Source organism: Callionymus lyra, chromosome 15 (assembly GCF_982586985.1).
Source record: "Callionymus lyra chromosome 15, fCalLyr1.hap1.1, whole genome shotgun sequence".
In the NCBI taxonomy this organism is placed as follows: Eukaryota; Metazoa; Chordata; class Actinopteri; order Syngnathiformes; family Callionymidae; genus Callionymus; species Callionymus lyra.
In genome coordinates, this window is record NC_141832.1 from 21,334,114 (window position 1) to 21,361,401 (window position 27,288).

Genomic DNA, 27,288 nt, shown 5'->3' on the forward strand with positions numbered 1-27,288 from the left:
GGAACCCTGTGTTACATATACAGTACATCTGAGAATATAATGGATACCTTTAAAAAGATTTACCGCAAATATTATAGTATGTCCAACTTTATATTAAAGATACATTATGTTGTTGTACTATGTCAATTTTAATAATGTATGTTATCATACATCCCACTCTATCACCGTGTTGTGTTCCGCTGTGACAATCAGACGTTCTGCTGTCCAGATCATGAATATTGTTAAATTAAACTAAATGTATTTTATTTATTTTATTGTACATTATTCTAATTTATCATAATGTTACTGTATTTTCATTAATATTACTTCATTATTTTATTCTTTACTGACACCACGAATTAATTCCTGTGTTGTGTGGACAAAACTGGCAATGAAAGTTTCTGATGTAAATGTATTTGAAGGTGCTTTTTAAAATTGCTTTAAAAAGTTAAATTTTTGATCAACACATGACAACACTGCCCTTAATTGTATTTAATCATATCAAGGGTTAAAGCGATGACATTATCTTGTCTATTCTTGTTGTTTTTATATTATTTCACACGTCAGACTATTGTTTATCTTCTTATATCTGTGGGGAAATAGGTGATATGAACTGAAAATGTCCAGCAACAGAGTGAATCTTCTTGTCTAGACGGCTATTAGAGGTAATCTTCCGGAGATGGTTCTACAAGAGCTGGGTCTCGGGGGCAGCACTTCTAAGCGGGTTAATTTTAACTATAATCTCCACTAAATCCCCCCAACAGAACGTATACATCAGGGCGCACCACTCGGGCTGCAGTTGCTAATTAGCAGCCACTAGAGGGAGGCAGCGCCGCGGCCAGGCAACAGGTGGATGACGTCACAACAATGTTTTTGACAGGAGAGAGTGGAATGAATGAAGTCAGGGCAGGATGACACGAGTGGGAGTCTTCCACGAGGGTCACACCTGCTGTGGACTTTGATGTGTGGAGACGAGGGCGACAGCAGGTGAAATCCGTGGGAGTCTCGCGCGTTGACTGACGGTTACGCGCGCAGATGGAGGATCAAACTTTTTTGTAATCTCGTTGTTTATTTATTTAAAATAGCAAGATAATGATGCTTAAAAATGTTATCAAGTCAATGTATGAACCAGACTGTTGTTTACTTCCTGAAGACAGTCACGTGACGCATTTACGATTAACGTAGTGACGTCATGAACAATTACAAATACCCTCTTGAAATTTGCACCAATTTTTTAAATTAAACTGAACCTTCATGGTGTTATTTAATATTTACAACTGTTGCTGTAATAAACCTAAAGCATACCTCTAAATGATTCACGTGTGCATCCTTTGTTTTTAAACCTGATATTCTAATATTACCGATATTTATGTGTACTTAAAAATGTGTTATCTATGAGAGTATTGCCCAACCTTACTCAAAATAAGTTCTAATACCATGTTAAACAATTCACGAATAAACACAAGTTTACTTTTGGCATGTTTGGCCGTATGTTTATTGTTTGAATCCACTTTTTTTCCCACTCACTAGTCTTTAATCCTCTCTAGAGTCTGATCATTTAAAGTAGAAAAATGTTATTCTTAGCCAAAGAATGTCCAGCCAGGTCAGCATATTTACGACGTGACGTGGAGCCGTAAAAACAAAACAAATCTTAATCCAACACTACATCTCTTCATCACTTAGGTTTGAGGATCATATTTACGAGGCCAGGGAACACAACAATCTGCCGGCTGACGTCACATTAGATCTTCACAAATTTGAGGCTGGAAACAACGACTAAAAAAAAAAAGACAGCAGCAGCAGCAGCAGCAGAGGGTTTGTGGGGGTTGGCAGATGTTTCGATGCCTCTGGAAGAATTTATCCAGATTTAAAAAATCAGGTCAGAAAGTGCTGCACAACAACAACTAGAGATGACAAACTCCTGACTCACATTCAAAGGATATCTATTATTTTAACTTGATTTGTGAGTTTCTTAAGTAGCATTTTTTTTTTTATCTTAACATGCAGTGATATAGTTTGTTCCCCTTCAAGCATTTAAGGGTATAATTTACAGTGAGTTAGAACAGGAAAAATCATGTGTTTTGTCTGAGGAAAGTAGCTACGATGGGGAATTAATTATAACTGGACATTTATGTCCCGTCATGCTGATGTTGTCATAAGAAGATGAAGAGACAGTTTATGATGATATATGACTCAGTGAAAGTTTTCTTTAGAAGCTGACGTCAGAATTAGTTTACTATTTCTCAAGTTCTTCTGTGGCGCTGTGTTTGTACATTATTATATTTAGATTGTTTATGTCTTGACATCATGAACATTTTTCAATGAAACTTTTGGGAAATGTTGTCGGATGATAACATTATGGAATTCCATTTTGATTTAAGAAAGTTTCTTCATTCACCTGTATGGCTGCTCACTGCTGCTGCTCTCTCCTTTCTGAACCAACAAAAACAACTAACTTGGCTTGAACAAATAACAGCCATAATTTAAACCAATAAAATAAATCGATTTTCATGTGACAATCGCTTTGAAAAATTGGTCAAGACACTTCTCCATCATGAGTTTGATTCCTGGTCAGCTGTTCTATTGAATTGTATATTGTATTTTTAGATAGTTGCTCTCTTCTATGTATTTCCTTTAGTTTCTTTACAGGATTTACTGTAAAACCGGTTGTTAATAAAGAAGAAAAAGATAGAAGAATAATTCAAGCTGTAGCAATTTGTGCCATTTTTATTATTTTTATTATATCCCGTAAAAAAGATAAGAGATCATGATGTCACTGAAGCGTTAATTATAAATTAAGAAGCAAATAAGTACAATACTTAGCACGCAAGAGAAGACTGATTATACAGGGTGTGTTATAAGAGCTTATGTTAATGAATAATTAATTAGGATTTCATGGGCAAGACATGTGGCACGACACCGTCTGACCCTATTTCACGAGATTATCAGCAGAGAGAAACAACCTTTTAAGTCGAATTGATTTCATTATATTGTTTGTTGACATTTTCTACTAACCTTGTGTAAACAAGATCCAGCTCATGTTTCACAGCATTTGACTTGGTAGGTGTTTCATCTCAGGTCAGGGTTAGAAAATGAAGAGTTGAGGATTTCAAAGTATTAATCGATGATGATGTTCTGTAGAATGTGGGCATTATATCATATTCATGAACCAACCTTGGTATATAAATGTTTTCCACTAGTTTACAGGTTCCATTTTTGAGTAAACTTGACTGAAATGAGTGTATTGATGTGTGAAGAGTCACAGGCTAATGTTACTTCAGGGAAAATACCATCATTCTTTTTAAACAAAACACCATTAAAACAGCAATAACAGAAATGATATAAATTGGGGACTATAGAGCTTTTTAATGCAAGACAACACTGAGCTGAGCTAAGATATCAAAAGTGCTCGGGTTTATAGAAACTATACAAGTTAAAATAATTAGTTATAGGTAAATAAACAATGCAACCTATTTTAAGAAGTGACTTAAACTTCACTATTCATCTTCTAAAGCTGTGATGTAACCATTTCAGAATTATTGTTTTATCGTGACTTATATTTTGTATTGTTTGATGTGCTGATAAATTTCTGTTTTCACTGAAATTCAGAAAATAATCTCAGTCAGTTTATAGCGAATGGAATGACATTAGATCAAATAAATAATAACATGTGTAATAGTAACAAATAAGTCTAAGTTGTTAGTAATTATTTTCAGACTTATTCTTTGAAACAAATCAATTTAAAAGAGTTGAAACACTATTTGGATTTTGGATTATTATAAATGTTATTCCAAAGGTCTTTGACATTCTGACATTCGTTCATCACAATCAGCCGTCACATCAGAGCTGACAGTTACTATGACGACCAGCAAGTCGGTCGTGTTGGAGCGCGAAGGAAACCACCTGCAGGTACACATGATTGACAGCAGAGACACTTGACCTGATCATCGGTTTGAAATTGGCTTTCACAGCCGACTTTAAGTGTTGACACAAATTACAGAGAGGCCTGTGCCTTTGGCGTGAAAACTGGAGGCATGTAAACATCTTTAAAACTTCCCTGTTTTTACTACTCATGTTCCAGAGACACACAAACTCAAGTAAAGATATTATACTTTAACAACAGCTACACTTTTAACTATCTATAAATGAAAGTTATTTTCTTTAGTCTGTTCACATCTTTCTTTAGTCAAAACCTCTCTTTAATCAGAATCAGAAATACTTTATTATCCTAGGAGGGGAAAATTATTTTTAAAATAAAATAAAATAGTTGCAGTTAATCCGTTCACAGAGTAAGAAGTCAGTGGGTAAAAAGTCGAAAATGTCTAGAACATTTTTTTAAATATCAAAACTACAGTACGAACATTCTATGTAAAAATGCAATCTAAAAAAAAAGCTAATTTAAGTAACGTTATATAATGTAGTATGTACTATCAAATATAAACATTCAATCTCACTGTACATGGGAAATATTGCACCGGTACATTCAATATTTAGAATATAAATATAAATATAATGTATGTACATTCCATTGCAATTGCAAACGGGTTGTTAAAATGATTAATAATTGTTATGAGCTTATTTACACAGCTTGTATTAGAAATATAATACGTCTGAAATCTATGGATCTAATGGAGAAAATTTTGTGCAATGTGTGCTTTCAGACTTCAAATTGAAACATCAAAATCTTTGAATAAAAAAAAATAAACAGTTGAATTACAGGCACTTTGGTTATTTTTCTTCAGATGAATGAAAAAAAAAAGAAGTAAACAGACACATTGAAGCAGCATCACATGTGTTGGTCGCCCGACTCACTCCTTCTTTCTGTGACACTGAATTTCTTACACTGAATTTATTCACGTTGAATTTTATTTTACAATTTATTTATACACATTTTTTTTTTTTTTTTTTTTTACAGATTCAAGTTTACACTGAATGTATTCATGCATTTAACAGTAAATAGACGGCCAAAAAAAATGGATATTCAAATTCGAAGTTCATTTTGATGCGGTAAAAATCCAGAAATTCATATTCAAGGTTCGATGGAACACATTTAAAACCACAAAAAGTGGTTGAATTCATCTTTAAATTAAGAGGTATGATAAGATATCTGACATATTCTGACTTGGATGTTTTATCAATGACAATAGAACAGAAGCAAGAAAGATTTCACCCAATTTTTCTACTTTTCAATGATGCACACTGATCATTTCGTTTCACTTAAACGACTGCTCAACACTCTCAGCGTGGGTTTCCGTCTCAACCTTCAAGCACATACTCAACATCGTGGCCAATGACGACATCTGGCAAAAGAGCTCTTTCCTCGCACTGCACCCTCCGTGTTCTGACCACAACCTCTGGGAGCGATCAGAGAGTCACGTCTGAGCTGCTCTGCATCGAGAGCCCACCCCGTCTTCTTCCCACTCTTTCTGCTTTCTTTCAGGAGCAGAAAGCAGCTCCAGAAAAAAACCACAGGACTCCTGCAACCCTGGACCAGCTGGACTCTGAGCCCCCCAACCCCGCCCGCCCTGTGTGACTTCTTGGCCTTCTGGACAAACATGAGTATATTTAGCTCGTCGCTACCATGGAGGAAAATTACTAGTTTGGTATCGAGTGATGACGTTCCTTGGTTGAAGTTGAAGTCGCTGGCCCAGAACCAGGCGGCAGCCCGGGGTTTTTAAGGGCGTGGCGGCGGTGGAGCTAGTAATGAGCGAGACCAACCGACGGAGCGGAGTTATCCACCGAGGGAAGGAAAGTACGCGAGAATCTTAAGTGTATTTTGGAGCCCAGCGAGATGGCCGGTCTGGAGTTTCCATTTGAGGTCATCTGGTTTGTGCATTCCTGCCATGCGCCAGCGCTCGCACCACGCTGAGGAAGTCATCGCTCGCTTCGCTCACTCACCATCCTGCTAGTTTGGAGTTGTTAAGAGCCCATTTACGGAGCTCTTAGAGCAGCGAGGAATTCTTTAGTACAATCAACGAGAATCCCCTTGGTAAGTGGGGGGGTGTGGAATTTTTTTAAATCATTTGAACCCTTTCATGTCACTCTATAAGATGTTGAGACTCAGATTTCCATTTCCAGAAGATTCACAAAAATAAACTTAAGAAGACATCCATCATACGCTTCACTTAATGCTCTGAACACGAGTCAAAGTCACAACAACTTAAGCGGAAGGTTCTCAACCACAGCTCCACCAGACACAGTGACAGTGGGATTTTTTTTAAGTCGGTTTCATTGTATGTTTTATGAAGTTGAGACTATTGATTTTTCCCCTCCTGGGCCACCATAATGTCACTAAACATAAACTAAACATACATTATAGTACAGTACAGTACAGTACAGAAGAAACAACAAAGAGAATCACCTTGTACTTTTAAAGATGTTCAGATTTGTTCTAGTTATTTATTGAATAGGCAAATAAACGCCAACAATTACATACAATTCAATTGTTATTATGTATGTCATTTATTGTTGTTGTGTACCTAGTGTCCTGTTGTCGTCTGAGATGTGTAATGTTTTGTCAGTCAAGAAAAATCTCCCTATGGGTCAATCAAATTTAAGGAAAAAACGTATTATTGTTTTGTTTTTAACAGGAGGTCAGGTATAATACACGAAAACTATTTCCTGAAAATACACAAACGCTTTCTGTAATGAGTTTAACCATGATATTTGAAAGGCATCAGGGAATTGACGTCAGAGGAAAGCATGTTTGTGTTCTTAATCTTATACAACATGTGTTTGGTTTGTATCAGTTTTTATGCGTACAGTAACACTGAACATGAAAATTAATTGTCTTCACCCTTTGGTTATAATGGCATTTAAAACTCTGATACTAGACTCTACTAACTCGGTAGTAAAATGTTCTAAGTCTTGGAGGTTGTGACTATCGTTGCAATTTGACGTGGATGTAAAATGAAAGAGACAAGAATAGTCATAGAGTCGAGGTAAGACGACTCAAAGGTCTCGGATCGCTGCCGACCTCGATTTTCATTGAGCTCCAGCTTAAACAGTAGAAAAAATAGTTTTTCAAGCCCCCAAAAAAAACACTTGTCAAAATGATCCAGATTCAGTTATTTCCGCCCTCATGACTAAGAAGATGTCAGGAGTCAGACAGTACCAGAGGGAACATTCACGCAGCCTAATCCATTACAGACCAAAATCTTGACAAACTATGTTTCATCGGAGCTTCTTTGAAGCCCAAAGTTCTCATGTGAGGAGGGAATCTGCCCATGAGAAGTTCAGCTGCCCTGACAGGAGTCTGGCTTTCTCACGCTCAGTGAACTGATCAACCTGGAGATCATATCCAAAGTGAATCTGGCATCCATGCTCCTCCTCGCTCCTCCATCACCTGATGCTGTGGAGATGATATGCAGACTCGCGAGGATGATGTTCCGCCTGGTGACCTTGAAAACTTTCAGTGTTTATCTCACATATTTTCAACCTCTCTTGAGCGTTCCATGCACAACAATGCAAATCCAAATGGATTCAACAAAAATAATAGCCACAAAAATAGAAAGATAATATTTTAAAACATCATGTGTCACTGTCATCTAGAGCACTTGGCCCCAACACCCGTAACGGTCCTAGAGGCATTTGTTACAGAGTCGCACAGAAAGAATACCAATTTGTATTATTGATTATTACTGACTGAAATGTGTTTCGTTTTGACAAAAGGATACGTCCAGTTAATTTACAAAATTAACCTCTAAACTAGTAAAAAATGAGTCAAACACAAACCATTTTTTACTGTTTTTAACTTGAAGGTCTTTTTTTTAATACAATGACCACATAATAACAGTCCGTGGTGCAAAAAACGAGGACCCCTGATCTAGAGGATGGATCCGATTTCTGGGAAGAATTTTTGGATTAGATACATAGTACATTAGACCATCTACTGAAATTTTTTTTTTACTTTTTTTAAAATTATTTTAGTAATCAAATCATTTACTATAGACAAAAGATGTATGTTTATTTTAATTTAGTGACTGGAGCTCAGTTGAGATGGTCTTTATCTTCGTCCAAAAAGACACACGATATAAATTATTCCATAGATTAAATAAAAGACTTATTTGTAAAATCACGATTGCTAAATTTTAGTAGTAGTAGTGAAGACAAACATTGTTAGGACTCAACCAGAAACTCTACAAAGGCTGAGTGTCACTGCAGAACCAGAAATATATATATTTAAATTCCTCTATAATTCTCATAACCATGACTGTTTATTTAATTATTTGATCGGTTTATCAACTTCATACGTTCTCTCCTTAAAATCCTCCAGAATTAAAGCTACTTCTCCATCAGTAAAAGAAAATAAGGTAAATTTCAGCTACAAATAAGACAGATTCGTCTGAATATATTCCTGCACATCCCAAAGGCTGCACTCGAGCTCGAACTTCTTCATCTCTGTCTTTAGCCTCTGTCGCTCTGCGTTACTCTCCTCCTCACTCCGAGATAGATTCTAAGATGCTTCCAGCCTGCGGATATAAACCATCTACTGAAGTTTCCCTACATGTTCCACCCAGCAGTAAAACAGTCAGTGACCCTCTGCTGCTTTGTCATTCTGTTGCCAAATGAATACAGAACATACTCTTGTTTACGGGCCCCGAAAACAAGCCTATTTTGGGACATTTTTATTGAGACATAAATTCCACTTCATGAGGAATCTGAATCTATTTTCGCATGAAATGCTGCAGCAGCGAGGACCAAAAAAGGTAGCAGAGAAAAAAGATCAAAGCCGGGTTTAGAGGGTAAATGTTTGAAAGATAAGTGATGCAGAGACGGACAGGAGGAGATACTGAAGGCATGTGGACTCACTGAGCAGTGCTTTTTGAGTGAACTTTCTCTTTTTGTTAAATGTGGATCAAAGAATGTTTTGGAGGTTTATATTGAAATCTGTAAAGATATAGATCAAGTTTATTGATCACCACGAGACGACAGTTTGTTACTAGTCATTAGTTATTTAACTTAAAAAATAACTTAAATTAACATGTTTATTTTATTTTAAAATGTATTGCCCCTCAATTATTTTCAGAATCAGAATCAGAATTCTTTATTTGTGCCATTATTAGTGGAGAGGGTCCAAACATTATGGAATAAAATATTAAAGATAAATAAAATAACATTTACAATTTACAATTTACATTTGCCAATGGTTGTATTTTTTATCTTTATCCAGTATTTGGCAACATTTTGTATGAAATTATATACAATCAAGTAGAATTATATTGTAATGTGCTTATCATTGTTAGTCTTTTACGCATACATTTTCTCACCATGTTAGGGCTAATTCTTTATGCATTAAAATGTATACATTTTAATTTCAAGTGTCAAATCCTAACAGAATTACCTCAAGACGCTTTACAGTTGAAATAACACTCTATAAGAGGGAGGAAAAACAAAATGTTCTACATCCCTAACAGTATATAATGTGCCCTGTGGTAAATGTAATTGCCCTCCTCTGCCTCAAACCAACTCACAAGGAGCATATCACTCGGTTTAAGATTAATCATGGGAGTCTGGAACCTTTAGATTTAAAATTCAGAAGCAAATCCTTAACTGCTTTGAATCTTAGAGTATATTTATTGTGTTGTTGTTGATGTTGCACTGAGGTCCAATAAAAGTAACTCAGTCATCGACATGGCATAGTTTGAATCTAGCTTTTGACAATAACAAGTCAGTTCATGCCTAAAAGAATATTTTGCCTTATTTTACAACTTTCTAATGTAGAAGCAGAGCAAGTCTGATTCTTGGACCAATAGTTAAGACGCTGTATCATAAACTAAAACACTTAAAATCAACGTTTAAGTTTAGGTTACATATGAGGTCTTAATGGATGTCTTTTTTTGGGTTGTGTTAAAATAGGAATTTGAGTTCAGGGAGTTTCTCTCCTCTTTCTTATTCGACTCTTATTCTCCGTCAACTTTTTCTCCAAGGACGGAGCAAAGGAAGTCTACTCGGATGAGAACTACTTGACATCCTCTCAGTAGCTTCAGAGTCATTACCTTCCTAACAACATCTGTCCTGCTGGAGACACATTTGCAGACAACCGACCACTTCTTGTCGCACCATTGTTTTCTCGTACTGTGGTCCAGCTATGGAGGTCAATGAGTCGCCCCAGAGACTCTAATTCACTGTTTGTGACCCTGTGATTCACAGCTCATCAACTCTAAACCGGCCCTGCCATGGCCGACCGCCAAACACAGTATCAACAATCTCCCCAGATTTGGAAGCGAGTGAAGAGCAACAGCACTGTAATTCAGGATTACAGGGTAAAAGAAAAATATTGGAACTATGCTTTTAATTTTAGTATGAAATTCACTTTTATCATCCACACAATTAGAAGTATTTAGAAGTGAATTAAAATGTAGGTCCGTGTTGCATTCTTCAATATCATGAGATGCACCGTCAACAAAATAAGTAGACTTTCCTGGCTGATTTATGTGTGTCAATGTAAAAAAGCACTTCAGCTTTCATATCAGAAAAGCTGAAATGTCAAGTTTAGTAGTAGTGTTCCAGTTTCTGTGTGAACATATGAGCCTGTTCTCATTTCCAAAATATCACAATCTTTTTGCTTTGGAATGATCATTTTTATATCTTGTCTATGCAATATCCAACATGGAAATGGTGTAAAAACACATAAATGGTGTTTCTTTTATCGTCAACCTATATTCATTTCTATATTAATGTTTGAAAAGAATAAAAAAAATGGTGTTTCTTAACATCGGACTCATAACCAGCCCCAACTTTTAATGAATAATCCGCACTAGTCTCTCTTTTTTTAAGGATAAGCTGTGGCTATTAATGATCTTTGTTTGTAATAATAAAAACATGCAAATAACAGTTTTTAAGTAAAGCCTAAAACAACTGCTATTTGATAATTAACATTTACATTAAGCTTGATTTTTGAGCAAACCGTACATGTTAAAAGTGCTTGTTAGACGCAGTTAGTAACCCCTGCGGCCTTGAGTTTTGGACTTTAATAATGCTGAACTGTGCTGGATATTAGGGGTCATGGTGGTGTGGCGTCTACATGAGGAAGGTCCCTGGGTGTCTGGCATCAGTGGAATGCCAACCTTCCCTGAGGGTTATGGAGGTGACAGCATCGGAGGGAGGTTCTAGTGAACCACCTAACATCCCAGGAACTTTAAGATCTATCTACAACTTTTGATGAACATGAAACCAGCGGTCTCAGCGGCAAAAAGAGGTCTTCATAATGCTGATCAGTGTAGATGTCAGAAATATCTAAGATGTTTCCACTGGCTCCACTTTGTCTTCAAAATGGTAAAAGAAGCAAAAAACAACAATGACCAAAGATTGTTTTGCCAGCTTTAACTGAGCTTCACACACTGGTGACCCAGTGACTCATCCTGAGTACTCTAATACGTCCTTAGTCTCCTCAAATTCCATCGGAATCTGTTAAGGAGGGAGTCTGTGGATCAGAGCAACTGCAAACAAGCGCCAGAGATGATGATGATCGTGACTACAAACCTCCTCCAATGTAAGGATATTATCTGCGCTGAGAGGGAGCGCGACAAGGGTGGGCCACTAACCTATGAACCTTGACCCAGGAACAAACCCCGCCTCGACGCCTTCAGGCTGATCCCGACGAGATGCAGGTGAAAGTCTGCCATTCCTGACAAGACTTGACCCGTCTGCCATTCCTGCCGTGAACGGTGCGTCAACACACACGTGTCCTGAACAACGGCTTCATATTCTCCTGCTCAGGAACAACACCGAGAGGCGCCTGATCGACACAAGATCTCTGCAGGACATACAAAGAGGCACAGATGCAGTCCAGAGCGTCAACAGCCAGAATCTAATTATCTCTCGACTTTTACTGAGAGAGGCTTTTGTCTGGCATCCCAGCCTCCCAGAGCTCCAACTTTAGATGCTGCTCAAATGCATCCAGCTGCGACAACTGGAGGACCAGTCCGGAGAGAAGTTAGATACTGTAACCATATGTTTTTTGAGTTGCAATTAAACTTCCGGCCTCTAGATGGCAGTAGTCATTGCATTTCTTGAAGCTGAAAGAATGATGAAATCCTGTGAGATCCTGACAATGACTGAGGACTAGAGGATACAGTGGACTCCAGCAGCTTTCAAAGCTGATGTTTGGACACATTTTGGTTTCAAAACAAATCAAAGCAGTGATGACTTTGTCAGGAATCAACAGGTCAATACATTCAAGAACACCAGAGTCAAGTACTCGACAATACTACAAATATATTTTTGTTCCTCGCAATATATCGCGCAGTTGAACCTGCATCACGATACTTATCCTATTGCCAGATTCTTGCCACTCCTTGAAGTTAGTGTGAGATATAAGGAATTAAAAGAAGTGTCAACTGATTCATTCAACATTAAGTGCAAGAAATAATAATAAAAACAAACACTTCAATATGGAACTAGAACCAAAAGGCATGTGTGTTGGTGTTTTTCTGTTAAATTATTGTTGAAAATTCATTTTAAGAACACATATATTTGCTATTTTTCATGATGTTTACTGGATATAAATATTTAAAGAAGGATTGCAACGGCCACATTACATATTTGTCGTATGTAAATCGTCACAAGGCCCAAACTTACCACTAGACAGGTTGAGAATACAAGACATTAGATGAATCCAGTATAGTAAGGCTTTTCTAGTCACTTTTTATAAAGTAAGTGAAAGCTATAATTCCTGTTTTCAAAGCTCAAAGAAGCAGTTTGCCGGTCAAACCTAACATCCAGATGTGCAAAGAACAGACAAGTTGACCTGGGAAACCACACTCCCAGAGACAAGCAGGTACTAAAATATTCATTCACGAACTGATTTGAGCATGAACTACTAATGTGTTACTAAGTGGGATTTTTATCGCTGCTGTGATGCAGAAGAATAGAAAACCTGTAAGAAAAAGTTCACAACAGAAAAACTCCTTGAATTGTTGAATCAAAAATATTCAGATTTTTAACTTGGAATTAGCTTAAAAAAATTGTCTAGTCTTACATATTTTTGTGAAAAGATTGGGGAACTAGATATTATAAGTAAACTTTGCCAAAAACATGATGACCTTAAATGTCGACGGTCGCCTTTACTATGATCATCATGTGTCATGTTGTGATAGAACCTCAAGAAGGCAGGGGAAGTGTGCCTAAATGTGGCTTGTCAATCAATGATCCACTGATCGATGACTCTGTCCAGTTGCAACAGAAAAAAGAGATAAAAAAAGACTGTCAGGCGGACACAAGATCAATATGCAGCCATTAGTAACATGGCTTCTCTGCAGAGCGGCACCACAACAACCTCCTCACCTCGCCGACACCGCCAGAGTAAACAAGGTCAACGACGACTGATGTCCTTCGTCTGCACTTGAACACACACTTTGCTGGCGTAAAAAAACATAAGTCAAAAGACAGATACTGGCCCTTTTTTTCCTTCTCATCACACATCTGGGAGTTGAAATATGTGAAAATCCACCAACACCAAGACACACATGCGCCGGAATATCAGACCCATAGGAGTGTGTCAACACAGACACACACACACATGCAAGTTAATAATTGCGAATGTGTTGGTGTCAACGCAGCTGTCGTCTCGAGGCTGAGGGTTCAGGAATGCAACGGAGGTGACGGTGCCACGGCGGGAACCGTGGAGGTGAGATGTTTCTGTGGTGTCAACACACTGACACTCTATAATAACACACTTTAGTGCGCAGAAATGTGGGAATATTCAACAGACACACCTCAGATCAATGCAGTTTGTGTGTATTGTTAAACAAGCCGACAATGTGTTTATTATTGTATTATTAGATTATGGTTGTTGTTAGAAAATAGCGTAGGAATGATGCTAATGCTAGGTGACTTATTGGTAACCCCTGATGGAATGATGTAGAAATAAAATGCGACATAAATAATGTATAAAAATAGATGATTAAGAATGAAAAACATTCACCGAAAAAATGTCAGTTGAAGATCCCAATGGAGTGACGATGGTGGAGTCAAACTTGACGTAGTGTTGCCGTTCTTTGATATGGTTTGTGGTTTACCTCGTGCTAACTCCAGGTTAGCAATCGCAAAACAAGCTAGCTGTGTGCCAGAGCCCTTCTATTGGTACATTATGATTTGAAATGTGTTTAAAAGACCCACAACATTTTGACCTTATTATTAGCATTTTTTTTTATATTTGTTCATTTAAAATGTTTTGAAATTGATTGAGACCTGTTGAATTTCTTAAAAGGACATCAACAACAATGGCATTCTGGGTGTGTTTCTTGTCACCTTTACAACAAATTTCTCTTGTAATATTTCATTCATATCATGTACAAAAAAAGCCTTTATCTTGTCGTGTTGTGTACAAACAGAAAATTGGGAACAGGGAAGCAGAGAATTCAGGAAATGAATTTAAAAAAGGCAATAATAAAGATTAATTTGATGTATGGGGATAATGAAATGAGTTATAAATATGTACATGTTTGCAGTTATTGTAGAATATATTGTACTGTGGTTTTATAGAACATCTGGTATTCATATGTACATTTTTGGGGGGGTTACAGAACAGATTTTTTGTATTTGTATTTTTTGATTAAAAAAAACAGATTTGACATTTGAGTTATTTTAGTTAACAGCTGCTCATGTACCGTAGATTTACTAGCTGAATCCTAATAGGACAGAGACGCAAAAGTAAGTTTTAGAAATGAAGTAAAAGCTTAATTTTCTTATAATTGAATAAATACATCACCAAACCTGAACATTAGATTCATAAAAAACAAAGGTTTAACTTGTGTCTGGTCTGGATATAATTGCTCAATAAAATAAATAAAACAAAAATACTATGGCGTATACAATTATTCAACTCAATAGCAAGGACCATGTTTCTCATTCTTAGCCAGTGAATTAAACCTGTTACACTCCGGTGTTGTCCATCGACACATATTTGACGTATATGATGGAATTTTGGTGCAAAAATATCCCACAAAAAGAAGTCGACGCTTCCTCCGACGTCACAGTACAACAGTGTTCTGGGGCCCCTGTGCTGCTGACAGCATCTGCTAGTGATCACAGAAGTGCTTTCCTCTGCAGCATCATGCAGCTGGTTCCAGTTACCGTCGCCTAAGGTCGCATCTGATCCAGGATCTGCTGACTGGTCGGAGCTTGGCAGTTTGAAGTCTGAACTCTTGCTGCGCTCCTCGCCCCGTGATCAGCTGGACCAGCGGGGTGGACCGGACTAAAAGTTGGAGGCCCCGAGTGTTACTAATGAGTCTGGGGGAAACTATTAGGTGGGTATGAGGCGGCAGGTCTCAGATCAGGGTAAAGCAGTAGGACTAAAGGTGCATTAGATTAAACGCCTGGATGTGTGCTCAGAAAAACCTAATTTTCAAATGTGCTCTCATGTTTCATGGATGCGTCCAAGCACCACGTGGATGGAAGCAGCTCTTCTGTGCCACGCCCTTGTTGGCCCCTCCTGCTCCGCCAGTATTGATCCCTGATGATGCTGCAGAGCAGCAGCTCCAGTGTGTGCTTTTCACTTCATTTGGAATCCAAGAGGTTACTTTAAGTCTCAGTTTTCAGAACATAAAAGCAGAACTGTATCTATCGGTGAACACAAGATCCACTACTATGATTTATTTTTCTGAGAAATGTTTTTTAACTATCAAGAAAAAGTTGCTCTGCGATTGAGGAATGCTTTTTCGATTAAGTACTCCTCCTGTATTTAAGAAATGTTGATTTCCTGTTCAGTCTTCCTGCAGACTTTCTGTCACGATTAAGCTATTTTATTGCTTTATAATTCTTTCATTCAATATTTATTTATTGAAATATTGTTTGTAAGTGATATGCGTTTTTATTTATGTTAAAGACATGTTTTTATAAGTTGTATCAATGTATCAAGTTTTCCTCTCTGCAGTACTAGCATGAGTACTAAGCGCATCTGTTAATGTTTTTAAAACTAACCCAAAAAAACAACCTCTTTAAACTAGCTTATTATATATTTTTTTGTTTTCCCTTTCTTTTAATGTCAAACACAACATATGTATACAAAACATCTATGTGTTTTTGGCTCCTCAAGTGCTGTTAAAGGTGCCTTGAAAAAAAAAGGTATTATTATTATTATAAAATGAAAATCAGATTCAGGGCCTGTGGGCCGAATCTGGCCCGCCAAGTCATTTGATGTGGCCAGACGGATGGTTAGCGCAAATCAAAGTAATGTTCATTAATACCATGACCTATAGAGACGCCAGTTTCCAAGATAAGAAAGGGAACAGATCTATGAATAATTATAATTATATATAGAGTTTGAATTAGAGTTAAACTGATGTTGAAGGAAATTAATATAATGGGAAAAGAACCAAAAAGACAGTTAAGATAGATTAAGCTTTCAGGATTGACAATATCACAATTACTTCTACCACCGAAAGTACAGTCAAATATTCTGCATATGCCCATGTAGTCATCCTCCCAAATAGCTACCAAGCAAGAGCCAAATGTACCGAATAAAAAGCTAATTTTAAAAATCCCATGAGTGACTTGACTTGCTATGATCACTCGAGGAAGTGTGCAAGACCTCGGGATGTTTATTCTGGATTACAGTAATATGTACTGAAATTCCCGCAGCAGCAAAAGCCAAGGATTACTGAGGAAACATCTAAATAAGCTAAAGAAATAGAACGTGTCGAGGCTTAAGTGATTTCACTTCTCTTGGAAATTAAAGGACCGTACAGCCAGATATAGTCGTGTGCCGACTGTACAATCTCAACAACACAAGACTCCGATTGGGTCCCATCAGACCCCAGCTGCACACGGAGCTATGTAGGGGGCAAAGGTCAAGCATTGAACGGCCCGAGGTCAGAGGTCGACTTGTGTAAGACGAGGCCCCGTCGCACTGGAGAATGCTGTTGCAAAGCCCGCAGGAACTGTTGTGTTTCTTTGGCACACGTGCGCTCAACACTTCCAGACAGATCCGACGGATCTCAAGTCTTTGATGGAACCTTCAGAGGAAGAGCTCCATTAAAGATCCGCCACAGAGGAGGAAACCTTTCTTCACCGGAGGCAGCAATAAAAGCAGAACACCAAAGTTGGCAAATGACGAAGGGAAATTTACAGAGAGTTGTTAGAGAAACTGGTTTTATCTTAATCTAAGGATGTGTGTGTATGTGACACTTGCCTGTTTATTCATTAAAACTGCTTTTTTTTGTTATTAAATGAATGAAATATGATAGATTAAATGAATTTCTGTGGTAATGTTGGTAACAAAAGAGATGTACTTAGATGACAAGATAGATGACATTGTGGTTGATTTTATTTTTAGATCAGGAAACAGTTCATCATATCTTAACCAATAAGATTTAATGAACAAAAATGTCCCTGAAATGCTGACTTTGCTCTCCATCTGATATTAAGTGGAGTTTCCTTTTGCATAAAACTTAATCGCATATTTCCACAGACATCAAACAGGGTCATGAGCTAAAAAAATGCGTGTAATTCTTACTAAAAACAAAACTGCCACCAGTTCCTGTTTCAAACTGCGATGACTGAAAACATAAATGAAAGATTTTGCTGCAAAAAAAAAACAAAAAACAGCTGAAACATTGCAGCGCTTCAACACAGACCGAAAAGAAAACATATAAAGTTACACTTTCCAAAACCAAATCTGTAAATAGTTTCCTAGTCTAACTCTATCAGTCTCTCTCTCTTTGAGTCCCCATAACAAAGATGTGTCGCACGTTCCATTTTTTAAACTTGTATTAAACTACAAAACAAATATTTCCACAATGTTTGTTTGATTTTCTTGTTACAGTTCAACACTTTTTAGCTTGTTACATTGTAAAAAAGTTATTTATATCAACAAATGAATACTTTTCAATTAAAGAAAAGTTTGAAAGTGACTTAAAATATGTTTAATGTATATTTTTAGTATTAAAAGATCTTATTATACCATCACGTTTATTAAAAATAATCTTTATATTTACATCTTTGTTGGATGTCTTTAGTGGCCATCATTGATCCTACAAAAGTCATATCGCTGACACACCCCATCATCCCTCGACCATCCCAGTCTGGGACGTCCAGCCGCCGCAGCAGTCGCGGGACAATAGAGGGTCACAGCCCGGGCTCACGACTCTGGATCACTTGAAGACCAAGCGATCGTTTCTGCCCCACAATGGAAGCGCAGAGCCGCTGTGAAAACACTGGTGTGTCCGGTGGCTTTGAGTAAACTACAGATAATCCTCTTAGGAAATCACGCTCCCTACCCAGTCCGCCGAACACGACCGGCGGCTCGGATCCGAGGCGGGTAACCGGCGCTCGTACTTACGTGGATCTCCGAGTACGGGGGTATTCCAACAAGGCAGAAAGCAACTCCATTCATTGGGCTGGAAGAGCAAGAGTTCTGGGGGTACGAGGAAAAAGAGTCTCTGAGTTGCAGCGATCGGAACAAAAGGAGGCTCGAGTTGGAGCGACGCGTCCCCGCGAGACATCCGCTGTGTTCCCGTTAGTTCCCGAGCGCTGCAGCTCCTCCGCCTCCTCCTCCTCTTCTTCTTCTTCTTCTTCTCCTTCTTCCGCCAGACCTCATCAGTTGTTCATAACTAAAGCCTTCAGCGGCCATGCATGTGTGTGCGTGCGCGATTGTGTGTGTGTGTGCTCCACTCCTGCAGCAGTGTCAAAACACGATCAGGACCGGAAGTCAAAGAGGACTTCAAAGTAAAAGCGGAGGAGTTCAAAACACAAAATTACTCTAAGCCAAAAAAACTATTTTCATTGCAACCTTTAGAAAGTTATTATTGTTTGGTTGCTGCTTTTGATCCACACCATTGTTAAAGTCGACGTTATTTTCGTATTCTTTTTGGTAGCCAACTGGCTAGATTGTAGATGTAACAAACACATCTTAATACATTTAAAATTTAAACCACAATGTATTTTATGTGATGAAGAATATCCATTATGAAAAAAAAAAGATGTATAGCGACACCTAGTACACAAAAAGATTCCATATGTGCTTGTCAATTATGTATTTCATTGTTTTACTTGATCATATATGTTGCACAAAATTGCACAATTCCATATTTAAAACGAATGTGTATTTTTGTTTTCTATTAATGATAAGCTATCACGTTTATAAATTATCAAATTACCCAAATTGTAATTGTAACCGAGCGGTCCCAAATGATGTAAAACGCAGAGTTCTTGATGCCAGTCCTCCAAACAGTCTTTATTCTCTCTTCTTACTTTCCTCTCCCCAGCGTGCTCGCAGGCACCTCTCCACACGTGTCTCTACTCAATAACACCCCCACGTCCCAGACACGCCCCCGACACAAATATGCCCCAACACTTTTCTGGAAGACTGTTACATAATTATAAATAATTAAAATATCTAATTATTATTACTGTATTTAACTGACAACGACATTGTTAAATCACTGTCCTTGTCCTTGTTTAATTTGTATTCTGTTTGGTATATTTCATTACATTATTTTTCCCTGTGAAGCAGAATGAAATACTAGTGGAACTATCGTTGTCATTTATTACACAATGGATACATATTGACACGTGCTAATACAGATTATAATACATGTTACTACATATCAAGTAACTTTTTTATCTTCAACGCCTGGAACGTAAACTAACACTAAAATATAGATAAAACCTAACCATGTGTAGAGTCAACGCCTAAACTTTATATCCGATTTGTATTTGTATTTTATTGTTTACCGGTAAAATGTTGTATGTCTTGAATTGAATGGAAAGCTTGCGTTGAAACAACAGTGTGCTCCTCCCTTCTGGGCTATAGCACGCGGGCGCCCCCTGGCTGTGCTGCAGTGTCACTGTGCTGGAGGGAAGGGTGTGGTATCACCCGAGCACGTGATCTCATAATTATAGATGTGAGGACCGGAGAACCAATTTAGAGTTTAGAACAACAACATTCTGCAGCAGATGTAGACGTGTTGTGTCATCAGTGAGCCATATTTGCATTAACATGATAGGAATTATATATTTTATTGTTAAATTACTGCAGATTATTTCTGTGTTGCATAAAGAAGTTGTGTTGATTGTTATGATGGTTCAAATAGCATATGTAAAATACACTTTTATTATCACATTACATATGGTAGTGTGTAATAGTGTAGCAGCACAATGCAACCATTTAAAATTATGTAGCATGGAAATTAAACTACAATAAGTAAAATTATTAAACATCTTTTATTTTGCACTGTTTTAATATAATTCAAGATCATCTTATTTAATGGAATTAATTAATGAAAGGAAGTAAAGAACATTTTGTGTGAGAAAACATATTAATTCATTCATTCATTCATTGTCTACCGCTTTATCCCTTATTGGGGTTGCGGGGGGACTGGAGCCTATCCCAGTATCATAGGGCAAGAGGCAGGGGACACCCTGGACAGGATGCCAGTCTGTTGCAGGGCACACAAAAACAGACAACCATTTGCACACACTCTCATACCTATGGACATTTTCCATAAGTTCTCAATCAACATATATATGTAGTTAAAATAACAATAGATAGGGGCACAGGCAAAAACCTCGAGCAGAACCAGACTCAGCGGCGCCTCCCTAGTTGTGAGAGAAAGCTCTGTGTCCATCTCCCTTCTTTCTTCTTCTGCAGCATCCCACCTTCTGAGACCTTCATGATGGATCATCCCCAGATGTTTCCCCACATCCTCCTCAGATTCCTCCTGTGGCTCAAGTGTGAGATCATCACATCGGTCCTCAGAGAGTCGTCCCTACAGATGTGCAGCACAAGCCTCTCCATCTCCCTGACGTCTCTCTTTTTTCGTAAGATGCATGTGTTTTAAATCCCCGTGGGATGAATCGAGACATGACGAGACACAGAGGAACCTTTCTGTCCGTTGCATCGTGAAACACCTTCAATCATCTTTAGATTTTCTACTTGTAAAACTTGATTGTACAAGTGTTGCCTGACAATTGGATTAGCATCATGAGGTATGCATCATGTAGATCTTCTTCTCCTCCTCCTTCATCCTATCTTCTTCTCTGTTCTTCTTCATCCCCCTTCTTAATAAATGTATTATAATATTACTAGCTGGAAAACGGGTTTATGATCTAAAAAATAACGTAAGAGAGAGGACCAGAGGGGAGTTGAGAAGGTACAGGTTACTATTAGGATTTACAATTGCATAGAGAAGCTGGAATTATGGACATTTTTTAAAATGGTGATTAAATATAATGTACATTTTGGATGTATTTGAATTCAAGGGGGGTCTACGGCCTATTTTGCTACGCCTTACAATTGACTAAAGGAGCTGAATTTATTAAATATATAAACATTTTTATTGAAATTGCACGTATTTGATTTTTCCAGATACCTTTGTAATCCCTTAGAATTTGAGAAAAGAGCTAAAATTATGGAAATGTTTTAATATGCATTTAAAAGTAATACAAATGTAATTGAAATTTGACTTGTTTTAATTTCTAGTCGGTCCTCTGTGTACTTTTGTGCCCTCTTAAAATTGTATAAAGGGGTGAAATCATGGATATGTTTTAAGATGTATTAAATTTAATCAAAATTTGATCAAAATTGGGCATATTTGAATATGAGGGGGGGTCTTAATCCGATTTTTGCACCCCTTTCAATTGCAGAAAAGATCTTGAATTAAGTCAATTTTTAAAATATATATTAAACATAATCCAAATTGTATAGACATTGCCCATGTTTAAATTTTCAGAGGGTCTTCTTACTTTTGCGCCCCCTTACATTAGCAAAAAGAAGCTGAAATTGTGGACTTCTTTCGATATATATTAAATATTTTTCAGGGTCCTCTGGCTACTTTTGTGATCCCTTAGAATTTGAGAAATGATCTTAAATTATAGACATGTTTTGATATGCATTTAAATATAATCGTATTTATAATATAATAATATAATTTGATTTTTCAGGGGTTTTTCTGACTATTTTTGCGCCCCCTCACAATTGCAGAAAAGAGCTGAAATTGTAGAAATGTTTCAAACTGTATTAAATATAATTTAAATTGTATTATAATCAGACATATTTGGATTTTACGGGGGGTCTTCTGCCTACTCTGTGCCCTCTTATTAATGCCAAAAGGAGCTGAAATTCTGTATATCTCCCTTACTTAGTGTATGGTTTACATTTCATCAACATTGGATGTACTTTAATTTTCATGGGGGTCTACTCCACTGTTGATCCCACTTACCACTGACCTGATGCAGACGCCCTCCCCCTTAAAACCTTCACTGAAAGGTCAGTAGTCCAGAAGAAATATATTTGATTTTTGTTGATGGAGTCTAAAAAACATTAGATTATTGTAAACACTATTGTTAATGATATCATTCATGGAGCTAAAATGTTTTATTCAAAGTGCTTTAAATGATTTGTAACAAGCTAAGACACCAAATGAATGAGTCTGATCCGCCTGATTTTGAATACGAGCCACACAATAAAACCCACGAGGAGCGCCAACACTGCGCCGCCTCCTGCTGGCTCACTGGGTCACCGTCGTCTCTGACACACAGCCTCGGGCCACGACCCTGATACTGGGTGAGCCGACGCTCCGCTGTGACGCTGATTCAAGGAGACACGACCCAATCGCTTTCCCCCGGAGGGCTCGGCTGGAGATGAGCAGCGAAACTTACAGATAAAAATCGAGGCCCGGTCAATCAAAACCCACTTTTAAAAGAGACCATTAGGTCGGACTTGAGAGGTCAAACATGATTCTAATGGCGTGTTGTTGTCTTGAGAAGCAAACTCTTTTTCTATTAGATTTATTTCAAGATATGCTGAACCTTTATATCTATAATGTTTCACTCTAGAGTTTTTAACAGTATATTTGATCATTATTAAAAAAAACATATCTGTAGCTTTCTTCCTCCACACTGTCCAGAACGATGCACTTCAGATCTCCACTAGAATCTGATCTGTGTCTCGCTGCTGATCTAATAACCGTCTCTCTCTGATGGGATCCAATAAGAGGGTATCACAGTCGTGAAACTGGAGACGTAGAGCCGAGTCAGTGTAAATGAAGTCCGCACAGAAGTTTTGTCCTCGCAGCTGATAAGGGTTTTTATTGTGAAGCGAAATTATCCGACCATAAACTACAGGTTTATTGAGGAAAAAACACATCTTTACAATGTCTTTAAAAAGTAGTTGATGCTGTTTATGTTTCAGTTTTTGAACATGTCTTTTTAGTTCTGGGTCGAGTCCAGTGGCACGAATTCCAAACTCCCTGTGTGACAGCAGAAGTGTTCTTTGTCTGGCCGGACAACTGGTCCCAGAGAGGAGGAAGCAGCTGAGCGGCCAGACATGACTGAAGGTCACAACACTGACCGCTGCATGACTGCATCATGAAATTGTTCAGGATTAAAAAAAAAAAAAAAGAACATTATTGTAACAGTTATTAGACATTTTCTAAACTCCTGAAACAAACTCAAAAGTTCTGATGGATGTAGAATTAGTTAAAAATGGTTCATTTAATCACTGAATGAAGCATTTTCTATCATTCTGTTGTTGAATATCTTGGTGTTCTCTGCAGATTTTCAGGATCTTGCAAACATGAATCACCTTCCTGGCGTTGGGTTCATTCAAGAGTTCAGTCTCACATTCCATCACGGCTTCTTGTGCTAATTTGTGTCGGGAAGTATCGTGTTAGACGCAGGAAAAACACCGACGGGTCACTGATAATTCAGGTATTCAAGGAGGATTTATCTCACTCTCTCACCCCACTGTGGACTTTTCATAGTCATTTGTGCTCACAAACCTGGTGGTGACGTCTTAGATTTGATCAACTCACGCTCCCACAAAAATGTTACGTAAGAAGATCATTAGCAGAAAGTAAAGTAGTCTTGGCCGTCGTTGTTATTTGTAGCAGCAAGAACAACATTGTCTTGAGTTATTATGGGAGACTGTAGAGGTAGAATAAACAACACAAGGTTTAGAAGAATATTAACTGATGTTATTTAGCTGTGGTGTTTTTAGCAGCTCTAGCCAGAGCAGCAGTTGAAATGCTAGGCTTATTCGGAGCACTTTTAGGGTAGTAGCACTATCGGTAAGAAAGCAGAATAAAAAGTAGTAGCAGTGAAACTGACTATATACAAAATGAAAGTAAAAAAAGTGATGACTGCAACTGTACGGCTGGCAGAATACCAAGGTGTTTCCAGGCTAAGAAGCCGACAATTTTCCCATTTCCACCGACTAGTCTTAGCTATACTGTACTCAACTTTACCCAATTTGCATTGTTTCCACCAGCAAGGAACCTCGAAGCAAATACTGTTTTAAGTCCCGAGCCGGCTCTAAAGGGGTCCGAGTGCCAGCCCCCGACTGGGCCGATGATGGCCCCTCCCACCAGAAGTAGGTAGCGGGGCTGGTGGAAACACAACAGAGAAGATTTAAATCATTTAGGTAGGGCAGGAACTGTATCGTGGAAATGTACCGATAGTCTCTCAAATGTGTGCAAGATACGCCTGAGATCTCTTCCCAGTTGGATCTGTTGGAAACACTTCCCATAAATGGTGACTAGGAAGCCTCCTAAGAAGACGCTGGAACCACCACAAGTGACTTCTCTACACGTGGAAGGGCAATGGTTCTAATTTTAGTTTCTCAAAAATGACTGATCTTCTCAACTCATTTCTAAGTGAGACTCCAGTCACCCAGGATCTTGTAGCTAGAAGCCCATTTCGGCCTCTTGGAACCTTGATCTTGTTATTACGATCATGAACTTTGGGTCATGGCTGGTGCGATAGACCCTTAACCAGTAAACCAAGAGCTTCCCTTTTGGCTTAGCTCTATCCTCACCAGGACACCGATTCCTTTTGACTGGCAATCCATCTTCCGTTGACTCTAAGAAAGTCCACCTAGGCCAAAACATTCCACTCTTTTCAGCTGAGTACCATGGTCTTGAATTTAGAGGAACTGATTCTTCACCTGCCTGCTTTTCATTCAGCTGTGAACTCTACCCTGAAAGGACAGTCCTGGTTTGAACAGCACCAGGGATTCTAACTCCAAAAAATCCCAACCAAGGGTTTGTGACGTCGTCTCAGGCAGGAGATTCCAGCATGACTGCTATTCATGCTGACACACACTTCTTCCAACACACACACACACCTTGCGCTGATGACTGAGAATGAAAATAAACATCAGCTCATAGTTCCAGTAGCGACACAGGGAGTTTCCTTCCTAGCTCGCCGTCACCACGCGCTCAGGGCCATTCACAGCTCCACTTCCTGCAGGAAATGAACCGAAAAAGGGATAACAAACGTCTTGGAGTCACGGTCGGGAATGTGGTGTCACCAGCGTATATATATCGATCATTTTTTCCTCGGCTGGTCATGAGTCACTCGATAACTCAGAGTACAAGTAGGATGGAGAGTCTATATTGAGCAGAGAGAACATGTTGCTGGAAATGGACAATGGGAAAATGTGGTTGCTATTTTCTGACCCCGGAAAATCCCACGAAGTTGGACTTCACGACTGTAATTACTCAATAGAAGAGGTTTAGTGGGAAAGACTTTCCCTTTATATTAACTACAGATGTCAACATATCCTCCTAAAATAGATCTAAATTGTTGGAATAAAAACTATACGATCTTAATCATATTATCAATATATTTAAAGTTTTTTTTCAGTTGCTATGGTTTCATGGATGACTACAGATCTCTATACATGACATGATAAAACGCTGTCAAGAAACATTTGTTTGGATTTCTATTTATAGATTTCCTTAACTGTATTTGTGTTATAAATGCATTTTAATATATGTTGGCGTTTAATGAATAACTGGTCATGATGAGAATCAGGTCAAGGGGGCGCAAGGGGGGCAGAAGACCCCCATGAAAATTCAAACATTTCCACTTTCAATTCAATTTACATCATATTTTGTACATTTAAAATACATATGAGTTCAGTTTTTCCACTTCTTTCTACACTTGTTAGGTCCATAATCTACTTGAATTTACTGGCTTCTTTTTTCATATTTTTGGGGTTATTTGTTTTTTTAAAGTATATTTTATACCATGGCAACACCAGACGTTCAGCTAGTTTATCTGCAAATTAGAATCAACTCATTCAAAATAAGCTGTAAAATATTCAATTAAAACCTATGTTGTGTCACCCAAAATGAATTTTTATTCAAAACAAGGTTTTGATTATATTATAATCATGTGGAAATAATGTCTAAACTTATTCAAATGAATTAAATATATTCAGTCGCTAATCTCTTAGTTAACATAACATCCACAACACATATTTTAGCTTTAAACGTTAGCTTTATTCGTCTAAGCTAATGTCAACAGAACTGACTAAATGTGGCGAAGCTAGAAAAAAAACGTTGAATCAGCACTGATCTCCAAGGGGATCATATCCTAATCCACGTGTGCAGCCCATCACCCCCGGCCTCATAAGAAAAGTTTATAGACCCACAATTAATACACAACACAACACATCAACACCGCATTAAGAAGGTTTATAACGCATCTTCGCCGCCTCCCCAAAACATGCTCTGTCATCACTGTCCACTGATGACGCACACACACACACACACACACACACACACACACATTCTGTTAGAAAAAATAAAACAACCGACACCATCTGTTCCAGTTCTGAGATGTCCCTGAATAGATAATCCCTCAATCTCCTGAAGAGAAGAGAAGAGAAGAGAAGAGAAGAGAAGAGAAGAGAAGAGAAGAGAAGAGAAGAGAAGAGAAGAGAAGAGAAGAGAAGAGAAGAGAAGAGAAGAGAAGAGAAGAGAAGAGAAGAGAAGAGAAGAGAAGAGAAGAGAAGAGAAGAGAAGAGGGGAAGATAGAAATGATTCAAAATGTAGAAGACAAATGTCACTTCTTTTCGTTTGTTCACAGGTGGGCAACTTTAACAGTCCAACTTTTATACTTTTTTTTTTACTTTTGCATTTTAAAATCACTTTTCAATCTTTTTTTCATTATTTTATTTGACAATATTTGTCGACTCATTGCTGCCAATTACACAAACCAAATAAAGTGACATGAACAGTGCTGTAAACATATGGAAGTATATCAGTTCCAGTAAAATATTTAATGGTTAAATGTATTAATTTTTTATTTTTTTTTATTGAAATGTTGTGTTTTTTAAAGCATTTTTTTTTTAATTAATGTAATTATTTATTAATGTATTTATTAATTTATTAATGTAACTTTACATTTGTAAATTTAAATTATTATTGTTTTGTTTTGATTTAATATAAAAAATCGAATATTTTCAAATGAATTCTTTTTTTTTTAACACATAGGGTTTTATTTTCTAATTCCAAATAGAGTTCAGCTTGCTCACACCATTCTGAAGAGTATCTACCCCATCTTGAAGTATCAATAACT

General features: G+C 37.7%; 1 protein-coding gene across 2 annotated transcripts in view; it reads right to left on the reverse strand.

Moving 5' to 3' along the window:
- The window catches only part of arhgap23a (Rho GTPase activating protein 23a), an 81,505-nt gene that overhangs the window by 46,169 nt on the left and 8,048 nt on the right, over positions 1 to 27,288 (reverse strand). The window contains exon 1 of one of the 2 annotated variants that reach the window (XM_087808617.1): positions 18,263 to 18,513. The exons of the other annotated variant lie outside the window; for it this stretch is intronic. Coding sequence (XP_087664743.1) covers positions 18,263 to 18,316 — 54 coding nt within the window. The 5' untranslated portion in view covers positions 18,317 to 18,513. Of the gene's footprint in view, positions 1 to 18,262; positions 18,514 to 27,288 lie in introns of those variants that run through there. 2 annotated transcript variants of the gene reach the window in all.